We start from the raw sequence: 22877 nt of genomic DNA on the forward strand, positions 1-22877 counted from the left end.
AATTTGAAATGCCATAATTGAATATATTTATTTTAATGATGATTTATGAGTTATTACCATATTTAAAAAAAATCCAAAAATATAAATCGAAAATAAATGTAATATATGAGTTATTACCATATTTTAAAAAGTTTACCAAAAATATAAATTGACATTAAATATAATTGTCCATGTCATATTAATCTATAAGAGATGTCATCAATTTTAGTAGTCATGTCATATTATTTTGTGAGAATGATTGTAGAGAAAACATGTGGCAAATCACTTCTCAAATATAGTGTAGGGGATTTTGAAATATTTTTTAATTTAAATGATATTTCGAAATTTGAAATGCCATAATTGAATATATTTATTTTAATGATGATTTATGAGTTATTACCATATTTAAAAAAGTCCAAAAATATAAATTGAAAATAAATGTAATATATGAGTTATTACCATATTTTTAAAAGTTTACCAAAAATATAAATTGACATTAAATATAATTGTCCATGTCATATTAATCTATAAGACATGTCATCAATTTTAGTAGTAACTAGGTGTTTTCCTGCACCATGTGCAGTAAAAGAATTTTAAAATATTTTTAAAAGATAAATATAAATTATATTTATTTTTTTATTAATATTATAAATTTTCTTTTTTTATCAATATTTTAATATAAATTGGATTTAACTGAATATTAAAATTAAGATAAAACCAATTTTGTTTATTTTGAATTATATTTAAGAATGTGCATGTATATATTTAAAATTATAATCTTAGGTATATTTTTATATCTATTTATTTTAATTAAATATATTAAATAAATATGTAAAATTTCAGAATTGTCAAAAGTTAAAACTAAATAATATTTGTAAAATCTGTAAATATATATAAGAAACTAATGATTTTACAATTTAATTTGATTTTATGATTTAATTTTATAATTTTCTAAAAATATGTATATATATTTGAAATATTTTTAATTTAAATGATATTTCAAAATTTGAAATGTCATAATTGAATATATTTATTTTAATGATGATTTATGCGTTATTGCCATATTTTTAAAAAGTTCAAAAATATAAATCGATAATAATATAATATATGAGTTATTACCATATTTTAATTTTTTATCAAAAATATAAATTAACATTAAATATAATTGTCCATGTCATATTAATCTATAAGACATGTCATCATTTTAGTAGCTATGTCACAATTATTAATCTAGGTGTTTTCATGCACCATGTACAGTGATGAATTTTTTAAAAGTTAAATTTTATATTTTAAAATGTAATTTATTAATATTATATATTTTATTATTTTGACTAATAATTAATATAAATATCATTAATTAAGCATAAAATTAAGAGAAAATATTTTTTTTTAAATTATATTTAAGAATATATGTGTATATATATAAAGTTAAAATCTTAGATAAAAAATTATTTATTTCAATTTGTTAAATTATTAAATCAACTTGTACAAAATTACTAAAAATCATATAAAATTGTATAGTTATCAAAATTTAAAACTAAATAATATTTATATAATTTGTAGATATTTAAAAGAAACTAATGATATTACGATTTATTTTTTTTTAATTCAGAAAATTTAGAAAATTTTAGATAATAAAATTTTTATTATTATAAAAGTATAATTATATAATATTTTGAAATTCAAAATATCATATTTGAATATATTTATTTTAGTGATGATTTATGAGTTATTACCATATTCTACAAAATTTACCAAAAATATAAATCAATATTAAATGTAATATATGAGTTATTGCCATATTCTAAAAAGATTTCCAAAAATATATATTAGCATTAAATGTAATTGTCCATGTCATATTTAACCATATGACATGTCATCAATCTTAATAGCCACGTCACAATTTTTTTTGTGAAAACGATTGCAGAGAAGACATGTGGCAAATAACTTCTCAAATATAGACTATGGGATGTCATATTATTTTTGTGAGAATGATTGTAGAGAAAACATGTGGCAAAGTCACTTTTCAAATATAGTCTAGGGGATAACTTTTTTTTTTTTTAAAAAGGGTTTGCTATTAAATTGTTGTTGACAAAACAGAGTTTAGCCCAGAGTTTAGATAGTTCATTTTTCCTGAGTGGTGATGTGTTGAAAAGAAAAACGATTCGTTTATTCGTTATACGAGAATGAAGTGAATTGCCACAACTCACACCAATCCATAAAACATCATCTCTCTTTTTGGCTACTATCAATTAACTCAAGCTAATCTTGTTGTAAAATAAGATATTTAATCTTCTCGCCTCTGTAATTATCTTTTTCAATTTAATTAACCTTTTAGTAATTTAATTTTTGTCTAGTTTATCTAAATTATACTTTAATACCAGTAGTAAACTTTACTTTACTTATCAGAATCTGTAGTATACTCGTATGTAGTAATAGAAATTGCATTCAATAACTAAGAAAAAGAATCAAAATTCACAAACTACCCAAAATCTTTTTCTCTCTCATTTTCTCTTCTATCTCTCTCTTTCAAAAACTATTTTTAATTGTTTTTTGGTTATTTCATAAATAATTAGTAATGTTGTTGTCAAAAAAAGTTGTAGTAATGTCTTCTTTTTGTCCACGAGTTGTAGTACTGCCTATATGTGAGTTATAGATGTAAAATTCTTTTGTAGTAATTTAAATTATGTAATTATTTTTAATGTTTTCATATAAAATCTTTCAATTTCAACACAAACTATGATAGAGGAGATGCTTGAGTAGAAACGAATATCTATCTCCTTTGCTAGCTAGTATCCACAGTCAAGAGTTAAAAGCTAAGGGAAATGAGTTCAACATGATCTTCAATGTTTTTCATTTTGTAGTGTTCCGCTTTCTATTTGAAAAAGATAAGTAAACGCGGAAACTTAATCGACAATGATCAAATTCGAACCTTCAACTCGCTCAGATTTCAATCAATGTACAACTTTTGGTCAAACAAAAAACTAATGTTACCAAATTATCATGCTTTTGAGTTTTGACAAATTACTTATTATAATGACTATCTGAATTGTGACAAATTACTTATTATAATGACTATCTGATTAGTACTAGAATAGACAACTGACACCAGCTTAACTAACATCTTATACTTACGGTAAGTCTTGTTCCAAACTGGCCGATTGGTTCCAAAATATTGAGATTGTTGCTACCTATGTAATCTTGTGACATGCTAAGACTCCTCATATGTTTGTCATATGTTGCATGTTGTATGACAAAGCCATTTCAATAGCTTCCTTATCTTTACCACCCTTCTAAATGAACACATTCTTGTGGAGGTGAAGTTCAGAGAAATACTCTCTCACATCTTTAGATGAACTTGCACTCAACCCTTTGAAAAGACACAGACACAAATATTTAGTAAGTATGAGAGAACAAAAGAAAACTAAAGCAAAAAAACCTTGTAATGTTTTTAATGTTGTAGTGTTCCGTTTTCTATTTGAGAAAGATAAGTAAATGTGGAAACTTAATCGACAATATCTCATCATTTAAGGGGACAATGATCAAATTCGAACCTTCAACTCGCTTAGATTTCAGAATGCACAGTTTTTGGTCAAACAAAAAACTAATGTTACCAGATTATCATGCTTTTGAATTTTGACAAATTACTTATTATAATGATTATCTGAGTTTTGAAGTGTCACCATATAATGTAAATTCTAGAATACATAACTACATAAAAACTATATAAAAGAACACAAACAATCTTTTTGTTTTTTGTTAAGGAAATAATGACCTTTCTTGTAAATTTAAAACATTAATATCTATTCATCACAAAATTATAGTACGGAAACTAAAAATACTATAAACTAAGAATGATGCAATCCTGATATCAACTGATGATATTCTCATAACCAGCTAAATTCAAGAAGAAACCTAACCACATTCAAGTTTTTCAATTTGGCATTAAACCGGTCGACTAAAGAACTGGCATTATTTGGATTTCTTCAATCCAAAGTATGGAAACCAGGAGGTCTCAAGACAAAACTGAAGCTGCAAGAAGGTTTAAAACTCTCAGAATTATTCTGAATGCTTCAAGATACAAAGAAGACAAGACTTATCATATTTGAACTTGGATGAACCTTGCCAATTCAACTCTATGGCTGGTTTTAATCAGCTGGATTTCAACAACATCAGACCACATCTTAAGCCTCCTTATCAGCTGCTCAAGATGTTATTTAAAGAAGTAAAAGGTGTGGTCAACACAGTCCATTATGAGCTGATCTAACTCCTTTGAGATTAGCCTTTTAACAAGCCAAATTATTCATATGCTTAATTTCTTATTTATTTTGACTACAATAGTCTTGTGTACGAGCATATAAAGCTCATCTCAACTCATTGTAAAGGCAAACTTGATTATTGAATAAAAACATAGTTTTTCTCTTTTGAAGCTTTATGCTTGTTTCTTGTTTCTTGTTTCTCTATGCTTATAATGTGGATTCCTTAGCTAGGAAATGTGTGAGCCTCTTTCTTTCTGTGGATTCACATAGATTTAGGCTTGTGCGTTGCATAAAAGGCCATTAGAAGCTTTTGTGGTGCCCTTCGATGATCCATCATCATCATACTTTCTATCCGCTAGCTTTGAAGATCTGTTCATTCAAGAGTTTTATGAAGCCTTTGATAGCTTAGGTTTACAACAAAGAAGCCTTCCAAACGTGGATTTTATAGAAGTTGATAAAGATAATTACTGCTAATTATTATAAGATTTATGCATGAACTTTTCGATAATACTGAAATTACAAATGTAGTTATGCGAATTAAAACCAAAAAAAATTTAAAAATTTCTGAGACACATGAATCACGGAAGAAGAAAATGGATACCTTTGTTCGAGTTGGCAAAAGGGGATCAAGAGGTTTAACAGGTAGCATGATACCAAACAACTTCACTATCTCTGTTTCCTACATATCATACACCTTTTTCCATCATGTCAAATAGTTCATTTCATTAAGATCAACACAACCATTATTGAAATAAATAAAATTAGTTACTTTCTACCAAGTTAATGAATACAATGTTGCATTGTGATTATATTTCCATTCTCATCGAAAAACAAAACTATGTATATTCAGGTGCATTCCACCAAGTTAATTACTCTTTTTCCTAATAAAATAAATAGTGAAAGCACTTAGTCCAAGATGGAAAGCTCATCACATAATCTTTAATGATGAGGTTTGTCATCACACATTACAATAGTTTCATGAACAATGCTCATATGTCAATCCTTGAACAAGCACCAACTACTACCAGGTGAAACCTTCACTCCTCTATCTCTCATCTCCATTCTAAGCCTCTCTGCCTCTTCTTGTCTTCCAACACTCATATATATCTTCCCCAACAACACATAATTCGCTGGATTCTCCGGCTCTATCTTCCACAGTTCCTTTGCAGCAATCTCTGCTAGCTCAACCTCCCCGTAGTTCCTACAAGCTCCAAGAAGAGCGCCCCATGTCTTAGCCGTTGGCTTCTCAGGCATAGCTTGAATCACTTTGTAAGCTTCTTCAAACCTTCCTACTCTGCTTAAGACATCCACCAAACACGAGTAATGGTCCTTGCTTGCACGCAAACCGTAACCCTCATGTATCCTCTTAAAGTAACCAAGAGCCTCATCAGCTAACCCAGCGTGACTACAAGCCTTTAGCACGTTCAAAAACGCTATGTCATCAGGTCGTACATTAGCGGATTCCATTTCTTGAAATGTTTTGAGAGCAGATTCAGCGTCACCGTGAAGCGCATAAGCAGACACCAAGCTACTCCAAGCAACCACATCCCTCTGAACCATGCTCTCAAACACCAGTTTGACATAATCAATGCTTCCGCACCTCCCATACGCCTCTACTAACCCGCTTTTCAACTGCGGATGCGGCTCAATCATATTCCTAAAAGCATAAGAATGAATCTCTTTTATCAACCGAAGCGCCCCGATAACAGAACAAGCTGATACTAGCGCAAGAAGTGTAATCAAAGTAGGCCTGAATCTAAACTCAATCATCTTCCTATAGAATCCAATTGCCTTATAAGACCCATCCTCTGTACCAACCAAACCCTTAATGATAGCATTGAAAGAAGACTCATTTGGCATAACATCCATTGCCTCGTACAGCTCAACCGCTTCCCTGATCTTCCCACAGTGAGTATAATGTGAAATCATAGCGTTCCACACAACAGCATTCCTCTGGGGAATTTTGTCGAACAGTTTGCGAGCGTGAGAAACAGAGACGCATTTACCATAAACATCGAGTAGCGCGGACCCCACATATGGGTTTGAGAGGAAGTTCGATTTGACGGCGTGGGCATGGATGGATTCGCCGAGGACAGGATGGAAGGCTGCGGCGCAGGATTTGAGGGCGAGTGAGAAGACGTGTGCGTCAAGAGGTAAGGCGAAAGAAGAGTGCATTTGGCGGAAGAGATTGAGAGCTTGTTCATGGCTGCCTTGGTTCGCGTATGAACTCAATTGTTTAGTGAGAGAGATCAATTTAGTGTACCAGGAGGACATGGACATGGCTGGACCTTTAGGTGTTTACGTCAAGCAACGCCATTCATAACATATAAGTTGTCTCCCGCCTTGTTAACCAGATATAACAGCTATGTAAAGTATTGTTTTTACGTTGGATTTGAACCATCAACAAAGTCGTTGTAGTATAGTGGTAAGTATTCCCGCCTGTCACGCGGGTGACCCGGGTTCGATACCCGGCAACGGCGTTTATATTTTTATTCCTTTATAAAATGTTTATTGGGCTGGAACACAATTTATTTTTTTTCGTCCGTTACAAAATGTTTATTGGGCTTGTCTTGGAACACAATTTCAATGCCACTTCACCTACACAATTTCCGTGTGAGAGAATGTAAATGAGAATACTACATTTGTTGTTCACCGGTGATTGTGGCATCTCCGATGAATTATATTCCGAAGCGCCATTTCAGTCAATGTCTTACGCCGTCAATCTCACTTTCTTCTCCGACTAAACAGTCTCGGATCCTTGAACTCTGTAAATCAGGTCGCCTCGCGGACGCTATTCGGATACTAAAAACATCAGACTCTTTTGAGATCTCTGCAAAACCGAATCTCTACGCTTCCCTCCTGCAAACATGCACCAAAGTCTTATCCTTTACCCACGGCATTCAGTTTCACGCTCACGTCGTCAAATCCGGTCTGGAGACGGACCGGTACGTTGGGAACAGCTTGCTCGCTCTGTACTTCAAACTGGGTTCTGATATGAGAGAGACACGGAGAGTTTTCGACGGGATGTTCGTGAAAGACGCGATCTCGTGGACTTCGATGATGTCCGGATACGTCAGAGGTAAGGAACACGTCAAGGCGCTTGAGGTGTTCGGTGAGATGGTGAGTTTTGGTTTGGAGCCGAACGCGTTTACGTTGTCTGCGGCGGTTAAGGCGTGTTCTGAGATCGGAGATGTTGTCCTAGGGAAGTGCTTCCATTGTGTTGTGATCACTCGTGGGTTCGAATGGAACCGTGTTATCTCTAGCACGTTAGCGTTTATGTATGGCGCGAATCAAGAACCTGCTGATGCACGCCGTGTGTTCGACGAAATGCCTGAACCAGATGTTTTTTGTTGGACGGCTGTCCTCTCTGCTTACTCTAAGAACGACTTGTACGAGGAAGCTTTGGGGCTTTTCTACGTGGGGAATAGGGGAAAAGGGTTGGTGCCTGATGTGTCTACGTTTGGAACTGTTTTGACGGCTTGTGGTAACCTGAGGAGGGTGAAGCGAGGGAAAGAGATTCACGGGAAGCTTATAACGAATGGGATAAGTAGCAATGTAGTTGTGGAGAGTAGTCTTTTAGATATGTATGGTAAATGCGGATCGGTGCGGGAAGCTAGGCAAGTGTTCAATGGGATGTCAAAGAAGAACACTGTATCTTGGTCTGCTTTACTCGGGGGATACTGTCAGAACGGAGAGCACGAGAGAGTTGTTGAGATGTTCAGGGAAATGGAAGAGAAAGATCTCTACTGTTTCGGGACTGTACTTAAGGCTTGTGCTGGTTTGGCGGCGGTAAGACTTGGGAAAGAGGTTCACGGCCAGTACGTTAGGAGAGGCTGTCGTGATAATGTGATTGTGGAATCGGCTTTAGTTGACTTGTATGGAAAATCTGGTTGCGTTGATTTTGCTACTCGTGTGTACTCCAAGATGGCGATCAGGAACATGATAACGTGGAATGCAATGCTATCTGCGCTGGCTCAGAATGGAAGAGGTAAAGAAGCTGTCGGCTTCTTCAATGATATGGTCAAAAAGGGGATCAAGCCTGACTACATCAGTTTTATCGCGGTTCTCACTGCATGTAGTCATACGGGTTTGGTTGAGGAAGGACGAAACTACTTTGCGATGATGACTAAGAGTTACGGGATTAAACCAGGTACTGAGCATTACAGTTGCATGATTGACCTTCTAGGCCGTGCAGGATTGTTTGAAGAAGCAGAGAATATGTTGGAGAGAGCAGAGTGTAGAGACGATGCGTCTCTGTGGGGTGTTCTGCTTGGACCTTGTGCTGCAAATCCGGATGCCTTGGCTATTGCTGAACGAATTGCAAAGAGAATGATGGAGTTGGAACCAAAGTACCACATGAGTTATGTGCTTCTAAGTAACATGTACAAGTCGATTGGTCGCCATGGTGATGCACTCAAGATTCGTAGGTTGATGGTGAGAAGAGGAGTAACAAAGACTATTGGACAGAGCTGGATTGATGCGCATTAGAAAACTTTAAAGGCTACTATCCTTCTAGGGATCTTGCTTGAAGCATTCATGAAGAAATGGTTTCGAGTCAAAAGTTTTGACAACTAAACAACATAATTTTTGCCTTTGAGATCTCCATGTAGTCGATTTTGTCTTTACAAAGTAATTCAAACAAAATAAATTGCCAGGCTAAACGTTGCAGATAAAAGGGGTCTGTTTGGAGAAATCAAGTTTTGATCTCAAGCCACCATTTGATACATTTCTCCAGTGAGGAGTGTTGTCTTCAAAGTGCACGCATCAAGGTCGACTTTGCAGCTTCGCGCTTCATCTCTGCAGCTTTGCCACTCCCTCGGAAGTATGCATATACTTGCTGAATCACCCAGATATTGAGAAGTGTTTCGACGCAGAAGAAACCCGCTCCAATGAAGTACATTATCTGCGAGGGAGAAAAAAGATTGGTAAGACTGTTGCAAGCAGGCTGAAGTTAAGTGTCTGTAAAGGAGCATAAGTAATACTTACCCCGACCGCAGCATTAGTAGTAAGAAGCTCAAGTGCCGGCAAGAAACCTCTGTCCAAAAAACCAACAATACATGGAATCAGATGGGACTTCATCAGAGGCTGAAAAGGTCTTATCATCTTTATTGAAAAAAAAATACTCTTACGTGAGAGACTTCCCTTGAAAGATGACTGGTGGAGCAACTGCAGCAAAGCCGCAGAACGCAATGTGAAACTGAAAAGTGCAAGACAGTGTAAACGTGGAAACTTATTTCTTTCATGGATTCCTGAAAGAACTCTGATGCAGAAGAAATCTATCATTGGGGATACGATTTATCTTACCACGTAAAAGAAGAAAAAAGCTCCAAACTTCAGGGCACTATCAGTTCTGCAATAGGTACGTTGTACACATTATTCTAATGACTCATTTGATATCTAGGAGATCTTTTCCCGATCAAGTTTTAGCATTTACTTATAGATTTTTTACCTGGTAGCTCTGTAAAGAGGACGATACCATAAGACGTAAGCCCCAGGGACCCCAGCAATGAAGTAGATGATTGACATAAGCCATATAGTGGGACCTGATAACATTACAATCAGATGAGTCAACATGATTAGAGGAAATAGTTATAAGAATCTGATCATTTTGAGTGAAATTAGCAAACCTTCTCCTTTGATCCAAGCCACAGTTACTGCCACAAAATTCCACAAAAGACATCCTACTAATCCTGCATAGTTAAATAGTTTTAGTCTTTTAACTTTTTTTTATCTGTGACTTGTTGCAGCAGTCTAAGGTCGCCTTTACGTTACCTAACAATGTGGTGAATGCGACATATTGAATCTTCTGTAAATGAACCGGAATCTCATTTGGAATGTCATGATGAATTAAAGGGAAAAAATCTGGCCAATTCTTTTCCTCAATGACTACTCCAGCTGCCAAACCAACCGTATCAGGTTAGCTAACAAAAGAAAAGGACCCTAAAAGTCTCATTACACATATATAGAAGATTGTCTACTTCGAGCTATTGCATCTTCTCTTCTTTTAAGCTCCTGCATTATGACAACAATAAGAAGACTGATCAATATATTTCACATGGAACATGTAGGTCTCGAGAGCTGTAGGTCACATGGAAGCCAGAAATTACCTGCTCTTTCCGCTTCAACTCGTTCTCTTTAGCCTGGAGTTCCATCTCTCTAGCTCGAAGATCCTTCAAACAAAAGCAGCGAAAAATGAGATCTGCCGTTTCATTCTAACCAGATTTTGAGCAAATAACTGAAAGGCAAAGTGCAGAAGGTATTGGTACCTTGGCGGAATCCAAAGGGATATCAACGGTTGCACCACGGTCATAAGGTTCCGGTGGAAGCGGCTTGAGATATGAGTTGCTTGCAGGAGGAACATTTGTATAATTCTACCAACATTATAAAGTCAGAGATCAAAAGGGTGAAGATTGCAGAAAGATCAGTCAATGATTATTGATTCAAGAAACAGAGGTGGTTACCGCAAAAGGATTGATCTCTTCATCAGCAAATGGATTAGGATCATGACGTGCCATCTTTGAGATTGTTAGTCTTTACTAGATCAAGAAATGGATTCCAAGAAAGAGTTTTGGAGATTGAGAGGGTCGTTGACAGAAGTCGAAAATGCGGAGAAAGTGGTTTCAATGAATGGCTACTTTGTAGTCAGAGAAAAGAGCAAACAACATATGTGCGCGCCAGAGAGATCCAAGGCATTTTAAAGGCTTCTCGCTTCGTTTTGTAACCAATTTGGTTTTCTTTGTTCGGTTTACTAAATTTTCTTCGGTTTACTTGTAAGAGCTTCAATCTGTTATCAACGGGTAAGAATTGAACACGTGTACTTTTAACGACCAGTGAGTTTATAACTAACCATAAAAACCTACATAAAAGGTTTGAATCCGAACTTTGCGGTTAGTGGCATGTCACAACTTTGCATGTAACAGCTTTGTGTCAACTTTGCATGTAACAGATCATTCTTTTTTTTTTTTTGGGCAAGGACAGATCATTCTATTGTTAGTTTTATCACTACATTAGCTCAACTATACAATGGATGAAGAAGACACCCACAAAACTAATTGTCTAAATCATTATTATAATGTTTCAGGTTAGCATGTTACAAACAAAGCCAGCACACACCAATGACTTAAAAGTCAGGATCAGATCTTTCAAGTAAGTTCTAAACTTTTTTTTTGTTTGAGAGAAAGTAAAGTTCTAAACTTGGCACGCCTTTAACACTACCCATCATCTCATAACCAATCCCAGTTTTGCTATGCATTAGCTTCATAGCTAAATCGCCCGGTGCAGTATCGACACTTGTCATATGGCACTCGAACATTATGTTTCGTTTGAGATTACCTGGTGTAGTGAATATCGAATGGTCCCATGGTCTAGCGGTTAGGACATTGGACTCTGAATCCAGTAACCCGAGTTCAAGTCTCGGTGGGACCTTCTTTTTTGTTGCCACAACATTTTATCCCTCACAAATGCAACTTTCCACATTTTTGAGGAAAGAAACAAAAAAAAAACTAAGATATTTACAGTTTATGGAATGATGAGCACTATGAATCTCCCAGTGCTGGAATAGATGCACAACCATAAGACTTTCTTTTCTTGGGACCAAAAAATCAAATTCTTGAAAACAACCAAAAGTCATGTTCTCAAAGTCTTGGGTTTTAGTCTACAGAGAATCTCGGAAGCTGAACAAGTGAGTTCACTCTAGTAACGCCTTCTAGTCCCGACCAGTTCTGTTCTCCTCCTTCCGTTACTTTCTCCTTCTCTTCATTCACATTACCGCAACTGTTGTTTTCTAATGATGATGACCTGACTGTGGCGTTTCTCTGAAGACACGGCTCTGTTCTCTGGCTTTCGTCTGTCTCTACTGCGCTTGTTGCTGAAGAGGATCTTTGTTCTTCGTCATCTGATGACTCTGAGTCCATTCTCCCGTCTAGAAACAAACACACAACTGCACAGTCGTCCATTTTCGAGGTCGGGTACTTTAGTTTCCATTCGCGTGCAGCTGAATCCACCACTAGCCTAGCCGCTGATGCTCTGCTTGTAGCTGTTGCCACGACTTTAACCACTGCTTCGTTGCTTAGCACATCCCATACCTATTCAACACAAAGCTTATTTATAAGCATCTAGAAAGTCTCAATTCTCATAGAACTGAAAAACATAGTTTTAAGGGGGGGCTTTACTCCATCTGAGGCCAAGACAATAAACTGATCTCTATCTGTAAGAAGACGATGAGAGAAGTCCGGTATTGAAATGACACCGTAGTCTTTCACACAGAAATCACCAAACGCCCTAGCCATGGCTAGTCCAGGAGCATTATCAAATGGTAGCCATACTCGTGGCACCTCTGGCTCGTCTTCCAGCGCAAACACACGACCTTTACACTGCTTGATCCTCTCTGCTTCCCCTATCATTTATTACAATATCAGACAAAGTAAAAGATATAAGTAGAGAAGGAAGTAAACATGGCAAAAATGTTGTTCCTAATGCATTTATACTTGGTAAGTCAGGCTTCAAGTCAACTGTTAGCTGAACCGCAACCATGGATTCATTGCTGTCTTTGGATCCAAGTATTGCCCGAGAATCCCCTATGTTTCCTATGAACAGATGTGACCCCTGAAACACAACCAAAACACGCAATCAAAACCAATACTTAGAATCGTTGCTCTCTTGTCAAAGATCACACCTGTTTAATGATTGTAACAGCAGTGCTACCGCTGGAAAAGCATTCCACATTAGGATGGGAACGCAGTTCCTTATCCATAGCATTGAATGATTTCAAGAAAGCTTCTTCCCACAGTAGCTTCAGTTTATCCTCCTCCTCCTCTCTAGATTCTTCCTTGTCAGTGGATCCCTTTTGCTTAGACTGGATTGAATGCATGAAAGACAGTAACCTTACAGGCAACGATTCTCTCACTTTACGAGAAACAAGGTGACCATTAGGACCATGTCCATCAAAAACACCGCAGAATGTCATATCTTTCGACATAAAATCCTACACCAAATTCCTCCTTAATTACTGAGGGAGGGACACATAAATAAACATGATTGAGTAAGAAGAAGAGAAGAAGGAACTTACTTCCCACACGATCATGGCGTCCTGATTGACTCCTTTGCGTCCCTGTTGAGTGAAAATGCAACAACTCTTGCTGTTTCCGCTGTTGGTGATCCGATTGGGAATAGAAACCAAGTCATGGAGTGAAACGATGCGGCCTGAAAGCGTTCTCCTCCCCATTTTGCTACCACAGCATCCCATCCCGAGACTGGGACGATACTTTGGCTCTACGTTGCTCTTGGACACACAACCTCCCATTTGGTCAATGCAAGCAGACGATGTGCAAATCTGATCGCAGAGAGATTGATTGTAAAAGAAAAGACGAAAAGACTGACTCCTCCTATTTTTTTATACCCTCAAATGTAAATGCTTCATTTGGTCAAACCAAAGAGCTTTCTCACACAGGTTTCTTCATTTCTGAATAAAATATAATTCGTGTGCAAAACCCTTTTCTTCGAATCTTGGTCCGTGCGTGAGCTGAGAAAAACATTGCAGGAAAATTGTTTTATTGCAAAGATCCAAAAGAGAAAAGCAGACACCAACAAAAAGTCATAAAGAAGAAAACCACAGCATGTGATCTTTGCAATATAATACTAGTATATTACAAAACAGTCTGACCTAATTGTTTGTCATTGGACCAGCCTTGAGACTCTTCTTATTGTTCAAATTCACTAACCCTATGTAATAAGTTAAGCCAAGTAAGAAATCAAAATATAAGGCATACAAACCAAGAACATAGAGTTTTCCAAAATGTGTTGCAGGCACATTAATCCAGATGAACAGAGTTTTCCAAAAAAAAAAAACGAGTTTCAATGCAAGTATTTCGAACCCAAACCAAACAAAAAAGAAATAAATAAAGACGAGAGAGAGAGGGAACAATATTTCAAGAATCATGGGGTTAGAATCTTTACTTAATCATCTACTACATTGTTCATTCCTCATACCGTTACACCCTTGAATCATAAATTTTTTTTATTTACATTTGCTCTGTGAGAAATAAAAACTGCTAATGCAGATTCCCACAAAATTTTTACCAGAGTAACACGTAGACCACGCAAATGAGTGACTCACCGGGTGGGGTTAGACTATTAGCTTCAGCTATCTAATCTAAACTTGTGGGCTTAAATTGACTATTCAAATGAATTGGCTTTTAGTTATCCAATCCAGTGTAAACTTATTGGCTTCAATTAATTAATACAAGTGTATAGGCTTCAACTAACTAATTTAAACATTAGGGGGGGTATGTTAACAAATGAGAGCCCAAACCTTGACATGGGCAGTGGGACCCACAGAAACATCACATCAGAGAGACTCAACTGTTGCCTGGACTCAGATCTTCCATGTCTCGTCTTCAAAAACCTTACAATCTGTGGATAAGAAGAAGATAGGGGACACGCGTCATATATCCAACACCCCTAAAAGGCTAAAACATTTTCTTCTTTCTTCGTTGCTAAACACACAAAAACTCCTCTTCACTCTCTCTCTCTCTCTCCCTTACATCTTTCTCCGAGTCCCGACAATGGCTTCAGCTTCAGCGACGACAGCTACTCTTCTCAAACCCAATCCTCCTCCTCCGTCGCATAAACCGACCATCATCACCGCCTCCGTATCTCCTCCTCCACTTCGCCACACCTTCCTTCGCCGCGATTTCCTCTCATTAACCGCCGCATCAACTCTAATCCTAACGCAGACAATTATTCCGTTCGTAGCTCCGTCGCCGGCTTCTGCAGCGGAAGACGAAGAGTACGTGAAAGATACGTCGGCGGTGATCTCGAAAGTCCGGACGACGCTGTCGATGGAGAGGACGGATCCGAACGTGGCGGATACGGTGGCGGAGCTGAGAGAGGCGTCGAACTCGTGGGTGGCAAAGTACAGGAAAGAGAAGGCGCTGCTGGGGAAAGCGTCGTTCAGGGATATGTACGCGGCGTTGAATGCGGTGTCGGGACATTACGTGAGCTTTGGACCGACGGCTCCGATACCGGCGAAGAGGAAGGCGAGGATTCTCGAAGAGATGGAGACTGCTGAGAAAGCTCTCTCTAGAGGAAGATAAAATTTACAGAACAGTTTCTTCTTTCTACTTCTCCATTTCTCGTTGATAGAATTTAAATTTTCCAAAAATGCCTATCGAGTTATGTACTTAATTATCATTTCATAATAAAGGATTCCATTTTCTAATTAAAAAAAAAACCGTTAGTTATTATTTTGAAGGAACATTTAACGGTCGTCGCCAGTAAAGCAATTGTTTTTTTTTTTGTCACTTCCGGTTTACCGAGAGAAACTTTTGACTTTTCCCGAAAAATTCTCTCTCCTTCATTCAACCAAAGTTCAGAAAATTTCTACCTACCTGTCCCTCCTCATTTTATGCTTTTAACCTTTTCACCTTCTCCTCCGTGTAACTCTTTTTGTTCCTTCCTCAAAATAAAGAGATCTCGACGCGTGGCTTCAAAAACTTCCACAGAGAATCACACCTAGAAACAAAACAAAACAAAACTAAGAAACAATATTCGTTTACACATTGTGGCCTCCTCGATTGTGATCGCTCTTCTTCAGACATTTCTTTTAAGAGAATCGAATTTTCTCTTCCATTACTTTTTGCCTTTTTTGTTTTGCTTGTTCATTAAATTCAGTCTTCAACACGTCAAAGCTCAGAATACTCTCTCGCTTGCCATTGAAGAAGAAGAAACCTATCTTTCTCTCTCTGTCGAGGATCATGGCGAATGGTAAAGGGCCAGCCAAAAAATCGAACCTTGATCGATTTCTTCATTGCACGACACCATTAGTGCCACCCCAATCTCTCCCCAAGGTTTGTTTTTTTTTTTTTTTTTTTAGCTTACGTTTCAGTTGTCAAATGTAAATCACCTGATGATTTGTTAATTATCGCAGGGGGAGATTAGTAGAAGCCTGAATGGATTGTGGCATTCACCGCGGGAGAGAGAAAAAGTTGAGTTTTTCAGGTTGAGTGATCTTTGGGATTGCTACCATGAATGGAGCGCTTATGGTGCTACTGTTCCTATTCATTTAACCAATGGAGAATCTCTTGTGCAATACTATGTTCCTTATCTCTCTGCAATCCAGATTTTCACCTCTCATTCTTCCTTGATCCGCTTAAGGTTCGAATCCTGAATTTGAATTCTTTTATTACTTTCTGATGATTATTTTTGGTTGATCATTGTTTAAGGATGAAGTTTGCGAATAGATTGTGGTTTCTCGTTAAGCATAGCAATGATTATTCTCATGTGTTTTACTTGTTGTTCCTCAGAAAGAATAAGTCTTCTTTTTTATTGAATTTGGTGTTGGTTGTTAATTAGGGAAGAGTCTGAAGATGGGGAATCCGATGGTAGGTATCCCTTTAGCGAGTCAAGTAGCGATGAGAGTGTCTCTGAGGAAGGACTTGAGAACAACAACCTCCTCAATGATCGTTTGGGTTACCTTTATCTCCAATACTTTGAGATAACGTCTCCTTATACCAGAGTTCCTCTCATGGACAAGGTATGTATACTCCTTGTTTCTTTCCCTCCTTGGTTTCATTGAGCTAGGTTTGACACTTGAAAGATGATATGCTTTTAGATCAATGAGTTATCGCGGAGATATCCTGGTTTGATGTCGTTGAGAAGCGTGGATCTTTCACCAGCGAGCTGGATGTCTGTTGCTTGGTACCCTATTTATCATATACCGATGGGAAGAACCATTAAAGACTTGTCCACTTGTTTCCTCACTTACCACACCCTTTCTTCTTCTTTCCAAGGTCTCCACATTCTCCCTCCCCTCTAGTAAACTCTGTGAAATCACACTGGTGTTTAATCCCTTGTAATATTTGCAGATATGGAACTGGAAGAGAACGGTGGTGATAGAGAGAGGATGCGAAAGGAAGGAGAAGACATAACATTGCCCCCATTTGGGATGGCTACTTACAAGATGCAGGGCAATGTTTGGCTCTCGCATGACCACCAGGATGACCAAGAGAGATTGGTTTCGCTCTATAGCGTTGCGGATTCGTGGCTAAAACAGCTTAGGGTTCAACATCATGACTTCAACTACTTCTGCACTATGTCTTCTATGACTTATCGTGGCTAACTATGTTCGTTTCTTTCCTCATTATAAAGTCTAAATCCTTGCTTTGGTTTAGAATAGCGTTCTGACAAGTATATGTCCGTATATAGAGTTTGTTGCCTTGTTCAAACAGAGTATATTGTTTCTTGTAAGTTTTTATAACACTCTCTCTAGACACAGCGAGAAACATAACGTATTTACTTTAAGTTTTTATGACGTCTCTATAACCAACATTTGGTTCTTTAAAATTATGTACTAATTTTGCATAGAGAAATCAGATGACTGCAACCAAAAACCACGTGAAGATTATCAAACAACATTTTATAATATTTAAATTCTTAAACAACATTCTGAAAAGATGTTAGTGATTTAGTTGGCATCAAAAAGAAAATCATAGTTATATTATCATTAAAGTTCGGTAGCTTTTGGATAATAATTTAAATTGGAAATTTGGAATCGTGGAAATGTGGTTGTAACTGGTAAGGAATCTTATCCTTCACGTTAGGTTTTCAAAAAGTGATCCCTTGTGCTTTGTTATTAGAGTAGAGGATAAGTTCAAACTTGCATTTGTCGAATCTCAAAGCAAACGTAAGCACCTTATCTTATTTTTATTCCATATAGGAATATACAATAGGTCATAATCAAACTGACTTTTCAAATGTCAAGAGATTCCACGTTCACTCTTTAATTTACTTCCACACCATCATCATAATCGATGTTCAAAAACAAGGATGCATCATATGGATGTTTGTACCGTGTGATATATCACACTTTCTAACTTTTTTTGTTTAGTTCAGGGATTATCATTTCTTTACGTTCATAAGTTCAGTTAATGTACACCACAGGTAAATTGAAATCAAACTACATAAAACAAATTCTATTGGAACAAGAGATTGTAAGCAGGAAGATCTTGAATCCGATGAATATCGTCCAATGAAAGCTCTCGCTCTAGCTGATTCCTAGTCGCCTGTAATACTTCCTGATATACACATACAAACACATTAACATATTATATTATAAGCACACAAGTATCAATCTTCAAGAATTAGAGAGAAATACATACGTTGAATTCCATGTAAGAAGCGTGCATCGCAAGCCATTGAGCATCCATCATTGCGAAAGCTATACAATATAGTACATCAAATGCATTCTCGTCTTCTGTAAAATTTGTTTTTAGATATAGTTCTTGATTATTCAACGCTTACATATACTTTTTCAGAATCAGATTGTATTAACTAGATACTTTGTTTACCTTCTAAGAGTTTGAGAAAATTCATTCCTGGTGTACATTTCGGCTTTGCTGCACAATAACAAAACAATCATTTAGAAATTTTGTAGTAACATGGTAAATAAAATGGTAACGAATCAAGAAACATACGAGTGTTTTGTAAATCGAGCATTTGGATCAGCATAAAGGAGATGTTAATTCCGGCCACCGCAAAAGGGTACTCCCACTTTGCCCTGTCGCCTCTTTGTTTCAATAATAGCCTCCGGAAACAAACCTTCACATTTTCATATACATATTCATGTTTTGTAGGAGCAAAGGAGTAAAATGAGAAAACAGAAGCTAGATATGAACATTTTTATGAGTAATTACCGGATAAGTTCTTGCAGAAAATAGCAAATTCTCTAAACCAATAAATCCACAACCCCTTCAAAACAAAATGTTAGTTAGCCCTTAAGATGTTTATACTTTTTTTTTGTATACACCTCACTAATTTACCTGAAATCGGTAGATGGATTGGGACCTTGCCATCCCATTTCTTTCCATTGTTCTGTTACTAAGCCTGTGAGATTAACATTCGGAAATGCGACATTCCACAATGCTTTAAGTGATTCCTGCCGCCATTAATCATACAAAATGCATCACACAAATGTTTATAGCATGATCAGTATCCCTTTAATTTTTTTTATGAATTTTTTTTAAAACATGAAGGTCAGTATCCCTTTAATTACCGTTAAACATCATAAGAATAAGCTAAAATTCACCTACCTGATGGTCAGGACTTGACTCGTCAAAAGGTACAAGCAAACGATCTTGCAGCCTCTGCAGTCTTTCCTCCTATGATTGATTACAAATCCAAAATATCTGATGTAATTAATCTTATATATATGGAGAGGTATATGAAACTTGGTAACTATATATGCTAACCTGAAGCGGAGACAAAGTGTAGTCGACTGACTTGTCTTGACGTCTACTGGAGCGTGTGAAGAGCCCTCCTATCCATGATCTTGTTCCAACCGTAGGTGTAGGAATAACCACCGGCTCACTGAAACATTTATATACATATGAGCTGATAGGTATAATTAATCATTACATGACTAAAAAAAAAATCATGACATAACTAATAAACTAATCGCTCACACATATATATATTCATATAATTAAACGTGTTTCATAATACCCCCTGATCTCTAGCAATATATTATGAGTAAAACGTATATTTAGCTAAATGAGCTATTACGTGAGTGGAACAACTTGACCACTGCCATCTCGGCTCTTTGTTCCTTTTTTCTCGCCTTTCCCACGCTTCATCCTCCTCTACCTGCACATATTTTCAAACACATGTGGTTGCGTTTAACATTAGCAGTAAACATTATTTAAAGAAAAAAAACTTGGAAAGAACAGAACGTTTGACTGAGCTTAATTATTTACAAGTTACAACCAAAGTGACATTGTTTACGTAAAATGAAGAATGAAAAAAACATTGGAATAAACAAGAACAGTGTAATGAAATTCAAGATTGACAAAGAGAAGATTAATTGGTGAAGACACAAACAAGAAGGAAAGCATATTGCCTATGCTTCCTGAAGGTCATGAGAGGGACACAAATATTCAAAGAAAATTAGATGAACAAACGATTTGTTTAAAACTAAGAATATAAAATTGTCTAGAAAAATAACGATTATAAATTAATTCATGTTCTATTCATCAACATCATTTACATATTCACTTAGTCAAGATTTTGGTATAATTGGATACAAAAGGTTTCTCTATAGAAGATGTACCTAACACAATATGCGCAACCAAAGGGGGTTTTGTTTACATTACCTTTTGTGAAACGATTGGAACTTGACAATGCAAAACATCATTTGCAAACAATGATAACCAAATCAAATTTAACCATCTTTTGAACAAATTAATATGATTGATCAAAAAGTCGAAGAGACATATAAGAACAAGAGTACAAGACAATGGAGGAGATGGTCTAGACACGGTGACAACAAAGGAGGAGGAAGAAAATAGAAGAGAAAGAAAAAGAAAATAGAGGCAAAAATGGAATTATTCATTGGAATTATGCAACTATTAGGAATTGCAACAGATGTATTTTTTTTTTCTTTTTCTGTTTCATCTCTCCAAATCTCTACATTGACCGTTAAGTTGCCGCCTTCTTCTCTATTCCACCAGATTATTGTTAGATACATTTGGACCGTCCAGATCGTTTACATTTGAGCAATCAACGGTGATCAAATCAGTTAGTTAATGACAGTAAAGCCCATTCCAGGCCTAATAATAACAAGCAAAGGATAGATTATCACTCAGAACTCAGAAGAAGATTAGTGATCTTCTGATTGGTCGGGAGAAAAGCTTTTTAGCCACGTGGCACTAACCGAATACTACCTTATCTTTTGTCTCCTCCCCTCAAATCGAACAACGTCGAAGGTACTGAACTCTACTAGCAACTTCATCAGCTCCGCACATTCATGGCTCTTCAGGCTGCCTATTCGCTTCTTCCTTCCACCGTTTCAATCCACAAAGAGGTATTATGTTTTCACATTTACCATTTTCAATAAAATGAAGAATCATCTAAAGAACTTCACCTCAAATGCCCATGGTTGATTTTGCAGGGTAGATTCGTTGCTTCTCCGAAGGAGACGACCGTAACTAGTTTTTCATTTTCCAACAGCCTTAGAGCCGACAAGATCTCAAACCGGTTAACCATAAAGGTAATTATCAATCAACTCCTTATACATAATTCTCAAAAACAGAGTAATTTATTGAGAACGTCCTGAGTTTTACTCTGTTCCGTTGCAGGAGCAGAGAAGACAAAGTCCGCGGTTTTCCACTAGCATTCGTGCACAGACAGTTACAGCAACGCCGCCAGCGAACGAGGCCTCGCCGGAGCAAAAGAAAACTCAGAGAAAAGGCACCGCAGTGGTCACGGGAGCTTCCTCTGGTTTAGGTTTAGCAACAGCCAAGGCTTTAGCAGACACGGGGAAATGGCACGTGATAATGGCGTGCAGGAACTTTCTCAAAGCCGAGAAAGCAGCTAAATCCGTAGGAATGTCCAAAGAAGATTACACGGTGATGCATCTCGATCTCGCTTCCCTCGAGAGCGTGAAGCAGTTCGTTGATAACTACAGGAGAACAGAACGGCCGTTAGATGTTCTTGTCTGCAACGCTGCGGTTTACCAACCAACGGCTAAAGAACCTTCCTTTACAGCCGAAGGGTTTGAGCTCAGCGTTGGAACCAACCATCTCGGTCATTTCCTTCTTTCGAGGTTGCTTCTTGATGACCTCAAAAAATCTGATTATCCGTCAAAACGTATGATCATCGTAGGATCTATAACAGGTAATTAATAAATAGTCAAAACGAGTCTAATTTCTAGTTTCAGAAAATTAATTGTTTTCTATGTTCTTCTTGTAGGAAACACAAACACTTTGGCTGGGAATGTGCCGCCCAAGGCAAACCTTGGCGACCTGAGAGGCTTAGCGTCAGGTTTGAACGGGCAGAACAGTTCGATGATAGATGGAGGAGAGTACGATGGAGCCAAAGCTTACAAAGACAGCAAAGTGTGCAATATGCTGACGATGCAGGAGCTTCACAGACGTTACCACGAGGAAACAGGAGTCACGTTTGCTTCTCTTTATCCTGGTTGCATCGCTACAACAGGGTTGTTCAGAGAACACATACCCCTGTTCAGGCTTCTCTTCCCGCCTTTTCAGAAGTATATCACCAAAGGTTATGTATCTGAAGAGGAAGCTGGGAAAAGACTAGCACAGGTCCAGTCTTTGTAAAACCATATTGACTGTAATATGCTGTAGAGAGATTGTTGATTTGATACTCTGTGATTTTGGGTGTAGGTGGTGAGTGATCCGAGTCTAGGGAAGTCAGGGGTGTATTGGAGCTGGAACAACAACTCGTCTTCGTTTGAGAATCAGCTGTCTAAAGAAGCTAGTGATGCCGAGAAGGCCAAGAAACTATGGGAGGTTAGCGAGAAGCTTGTTGGTTTGGCTTGATGCAAACATACTTTTAGATTACAGACTTCTGTGACGTGTACCATAAACTCCATAAGATTATTACAGATCTGATCAAATCATTGTGAATGAAGTTTTTGAGGTTTGTCAAGGAAGGAGAAGTTTGTATGTGCATACTAATCAACATGAATACTTTAACTTGCCAAGCAAGCAACTAAAGAGTTTAGTATAAAGTCGTTGCTACAACAATAAGAAAATTGTCATCAAGAAAACAAAGGGAGTCCGAAACAAACAGTCACACATGAGGTTTAAACATCTCCTGTTATATATAATCACTAAAGAGTAC

The 22877-nt window shown here is 37.0% G+C and overlaps 8 protein-coding genes and 2 non-coding genes across 15 annotated transcripts; 6 read left to right on the forward strand and 4 right to left on the reverse strand.

Moving 5' to 3' along the window:
* Nucleotides 1–5123: 5123 nt before the first annotated feature.
* LOC108820923 (putative pentatricopeptide repeat-containing protein At1g03510) lies at nucleotides 5124–6610 on the reverse strand. The gene has a single exon (XM_018593954.2). The coding sequence runs from the start codon at nucleotides 6516–6518 to the stop codon at nucleotides 5235–5237; it is 1284 nt and encodes a 427-aa protein (XP_018449456.1). The 5' UTR covers nucleotides 6519–6610; the 3' UTR covers nucleotides 5124–5234.
* A 36-nt stretch (nucleotides 6611–6646) lies between these two features.
* On the forward strand, nucleotides 6647–6718 carry TRNAD-GUC (transfer RNA aspartic acid (anticodon GUC)). The gene has a single exon. It is a non-coding gene; the product is annotated as a tRNA-Asp (tRNA).
* Nucleotides 6719–6837: 119 nt separating this feature from the next.
* LOC108818696 (pentatricopeptide repeat-containing protein At1g03540) lies at nucleotides 6838–11063 on the forward strand. Of its 3 annotated transcripts, none has more exons than XM_056993070.1 (3): nucleotides 6838–9597; nucleotides 9986–10154; nucleotides 10307–11063. In XM_056993070.1, the coding sequence occupies exon 1, from the start codon at nucleotides 6912–6914 to the stop codon at nucleotides 8724–8726; it is 1815 nt and encodes a 604-aa protein (XP_056849050.1). In that variant the 5' UTR covers nucleotides 6838–6911; the 3' UTR covers nucleotides 8727–9597; nucleotides 9986–10154; nucleotides 10307–11063. The 3 variants fall into 3 exon arrangements, with proteins under 3 accessions (XP_056849050.1, XP_056849051.1, XP_056849052.1); XM_056993071.1 differs by having other exon boundaries at nucleotides 9989–10154; XM_056993072.1 differs by lacking the exons at nucleotides 9986–10154; nucleotides 10307–11063 and adding an exon at nucleotides 9695–9830.
* LOC108818695 (secretory carrier-associated membrane protein 2) lies at nucleotides 8989–10753 on the reverse strand. Its single transcript, XM_056993074.1, is given in 11 exon segments — nucleotides 8989–9141; nucleotides 9225–9273; nucleotides 9368–9435; nucleotides 9543–9588; nucleotides 9688–9781; nucleotides 9866–9966; nucleotides 9968–10133; nucleotides 10217–10250; nucleotides 10346–10408; nucleotides 10505–10609; nucleotides 10700–10753. Coding segments are annotated over 11 exon segments (933 nt in total).
* A 528-nt stretch (nucleotides 11064–11591) lies between the features above and the next one.
* Nucleotides 11592–11663, forward strand: TRNAQ-CUG (transfer RNA glutamine (anticodon CUG)). The gene has a single exon. It is a non-coding gene; the product is annotated as a tRNA-Gln (tRNA).
* Nucleotides 11664–11769: 106 nt separating this feature from the next.
* LOC108822668 (probable protein phosphatase 2C 1) lies at nucleotides 11770–14689 on the reverse strand. 2 transcript variants are annotated; one of them, XM_018595808.2, is made up of 6 exons: nucleotides 14548–14689; nucleotides 13306–13758; nucleotides 12913–13221; nucleotides 12725–12842; nucleotides 12410–12633; nucleotides 11770–12322 (listed from the first exon to the last, which is right to left on the reverse strand). In XM_018595808.2, the coding sequence occupies exons 2-6, from the start codon at nucleotides 13537–13539 to the stop codon at nucleotides 11888–11890; spliced, it is 1320 nt and encodes a 439-aa protein (XP_018451310.1). In that variant the 5' UTR covers nucleotides 13540–13758; nucleotides 14548–14689; the 3' UTR covers nucleotides 11770–11887. The 2 variants fall into 2 exon arrangements, with proteins under 2 accessions (XP_018451310.1, XP_056849053.1); XM_056993073.1 differs by lacking the exon at nucleotides 14548–14689 and having other exon boundaries at nucleotides 13306–13809.
* A 22-nt stretch (nucleotides 14690–14711) lies between these two features.
* LOC108822671 (photosystem II repair protein PSB27-H1, chloroplastic) lies at nucleotides 14712–15468 on the forward strand. The gene has a single exon (XM_018595810.2). The coding sequence runs from the start codon at nucleotides 14801–14803 to the stop codon at nucleotides 15329–15331; it is 531 nt and encodes a 176-aa protein (XP_018451312.1). The 5' UTR covers nucleotides 14712–14800; the 3' UTR covers nucleotides 15332–15468.
* Nucleotides 15469–15590: 122 nt separating this feature from the next.
* Nucleotides 15591–17547, forward strand: LOC108822670 (uncharacterized). The gene is made up of 5 exons (XM_018595809.2): nucleotides 15591–16084; nucleotides 16165–16391; nucleotides 16590–16770; nucleotides 16849–17026; nucleotides 17102–17547. The coding sequence occupies exons 1-5, from the start codon at nucleotides 15992–15994 to the stop codon at nucleotides 17353–17355; spliced, it is 933 nt and encodes a 310-aa protein (XP_018451311.1). The 5' UTR covers nucleotides 15591–15991; the 3' UTR covers nucleotides 17356–17547.
* Nucleotides 17548–18091: 544 nt separating this feature from the next.
* On the reverse strand, nucleotides 18092–20566 carry LOC108818894 (uncharacterized). 2 transcript variants are annotated; one of them, XM_018591844.2, is made up of 10 exons: nucleotides 20384–20566; nucleotides 19797–19877; nucleotides 19484–19601; nucleotides 19325–19393; nucleotides 19055–19170; nucleotides 18929–18983; nucleotides 18710–18833; nucleotides 18584–18631; nucleotides 18395–18489; nucleotides 18092–18310 (listed from the first exon to the last, which is right to left on the reverse strand). In XM_018591844.2, exons 2-10 carry the CDS (start codon nucleotides 19865–19867, stop codon nucleotides 18209–18211), a joined length of 798 nt encoding a protein of 265 aa, XP_018447346.1. In that variant the 5' UTR covers nucleotides 19868–19877; nucleotides 20384–20566; the 3' UTR covers nucleotides 18092–18208. The 2 variants fall into 2 exon arrangements, with proteins under 2 accessions (XP_018447346.1, XP_056849024.1); XM_056993044.1 differs by lacking the exon at nucleotides 20384–20566 and having other exon boundaries at nucleotides 19797–19907.
* A 368-nt stretch (nucleotides 20567–20934) lies between these two features.
* Nucleotides 20935–22705, forward strand: LOC108818891 (protochlorophyllide reductase C, chloroplastic). Of its 2 annotated transcripts, none has more exons than XM_018591840.2 (5): nucleotides 20935–21093; nucleotides 21181–21279; nucleotides 21368–21905; nucleotides 21981–22336; nucleotides 22418–22705. In XM_018591840.2, exons 1-5 carry the CDS (start codon nucleotides 21037–21039, stop codon nucleotides 22571–22573), a joined length of 1206 nt encoding a protein of 401 aa, XP_018447342.1. In that variant the 5' UTR covers nucleotides 20935–21036; the 3' UTR covers nucleotides 22574–22705. The 2 variants fall into 2 exon arrangements, with proteins under 2 accessions (XP_018447342.1, XP_018447343.1); XM_018591841.2 differs by having other exon boundaries at nucleotides 21374–21905.
* The last annotated feature ends 172 nt before the right edge of the window (nucleotides 22706–22877 follow it).

The sequence above is a fragment of the Raphanus sativus genome, chromosome 8 (assembly GCF_000801105.2).
Source record: "Raphanus sativus cultivar WK10039 chromosome 8, ASM80110v3, whole genome shotgun sequence".
Taxonomy (NCBI): domain Eukaryota; kingdom Viridiplantae; phylum Streptophyta; class Magnoliopsida; order Brassicales; family Brassicaceae; genus Raphanus; species Raphanus sativus.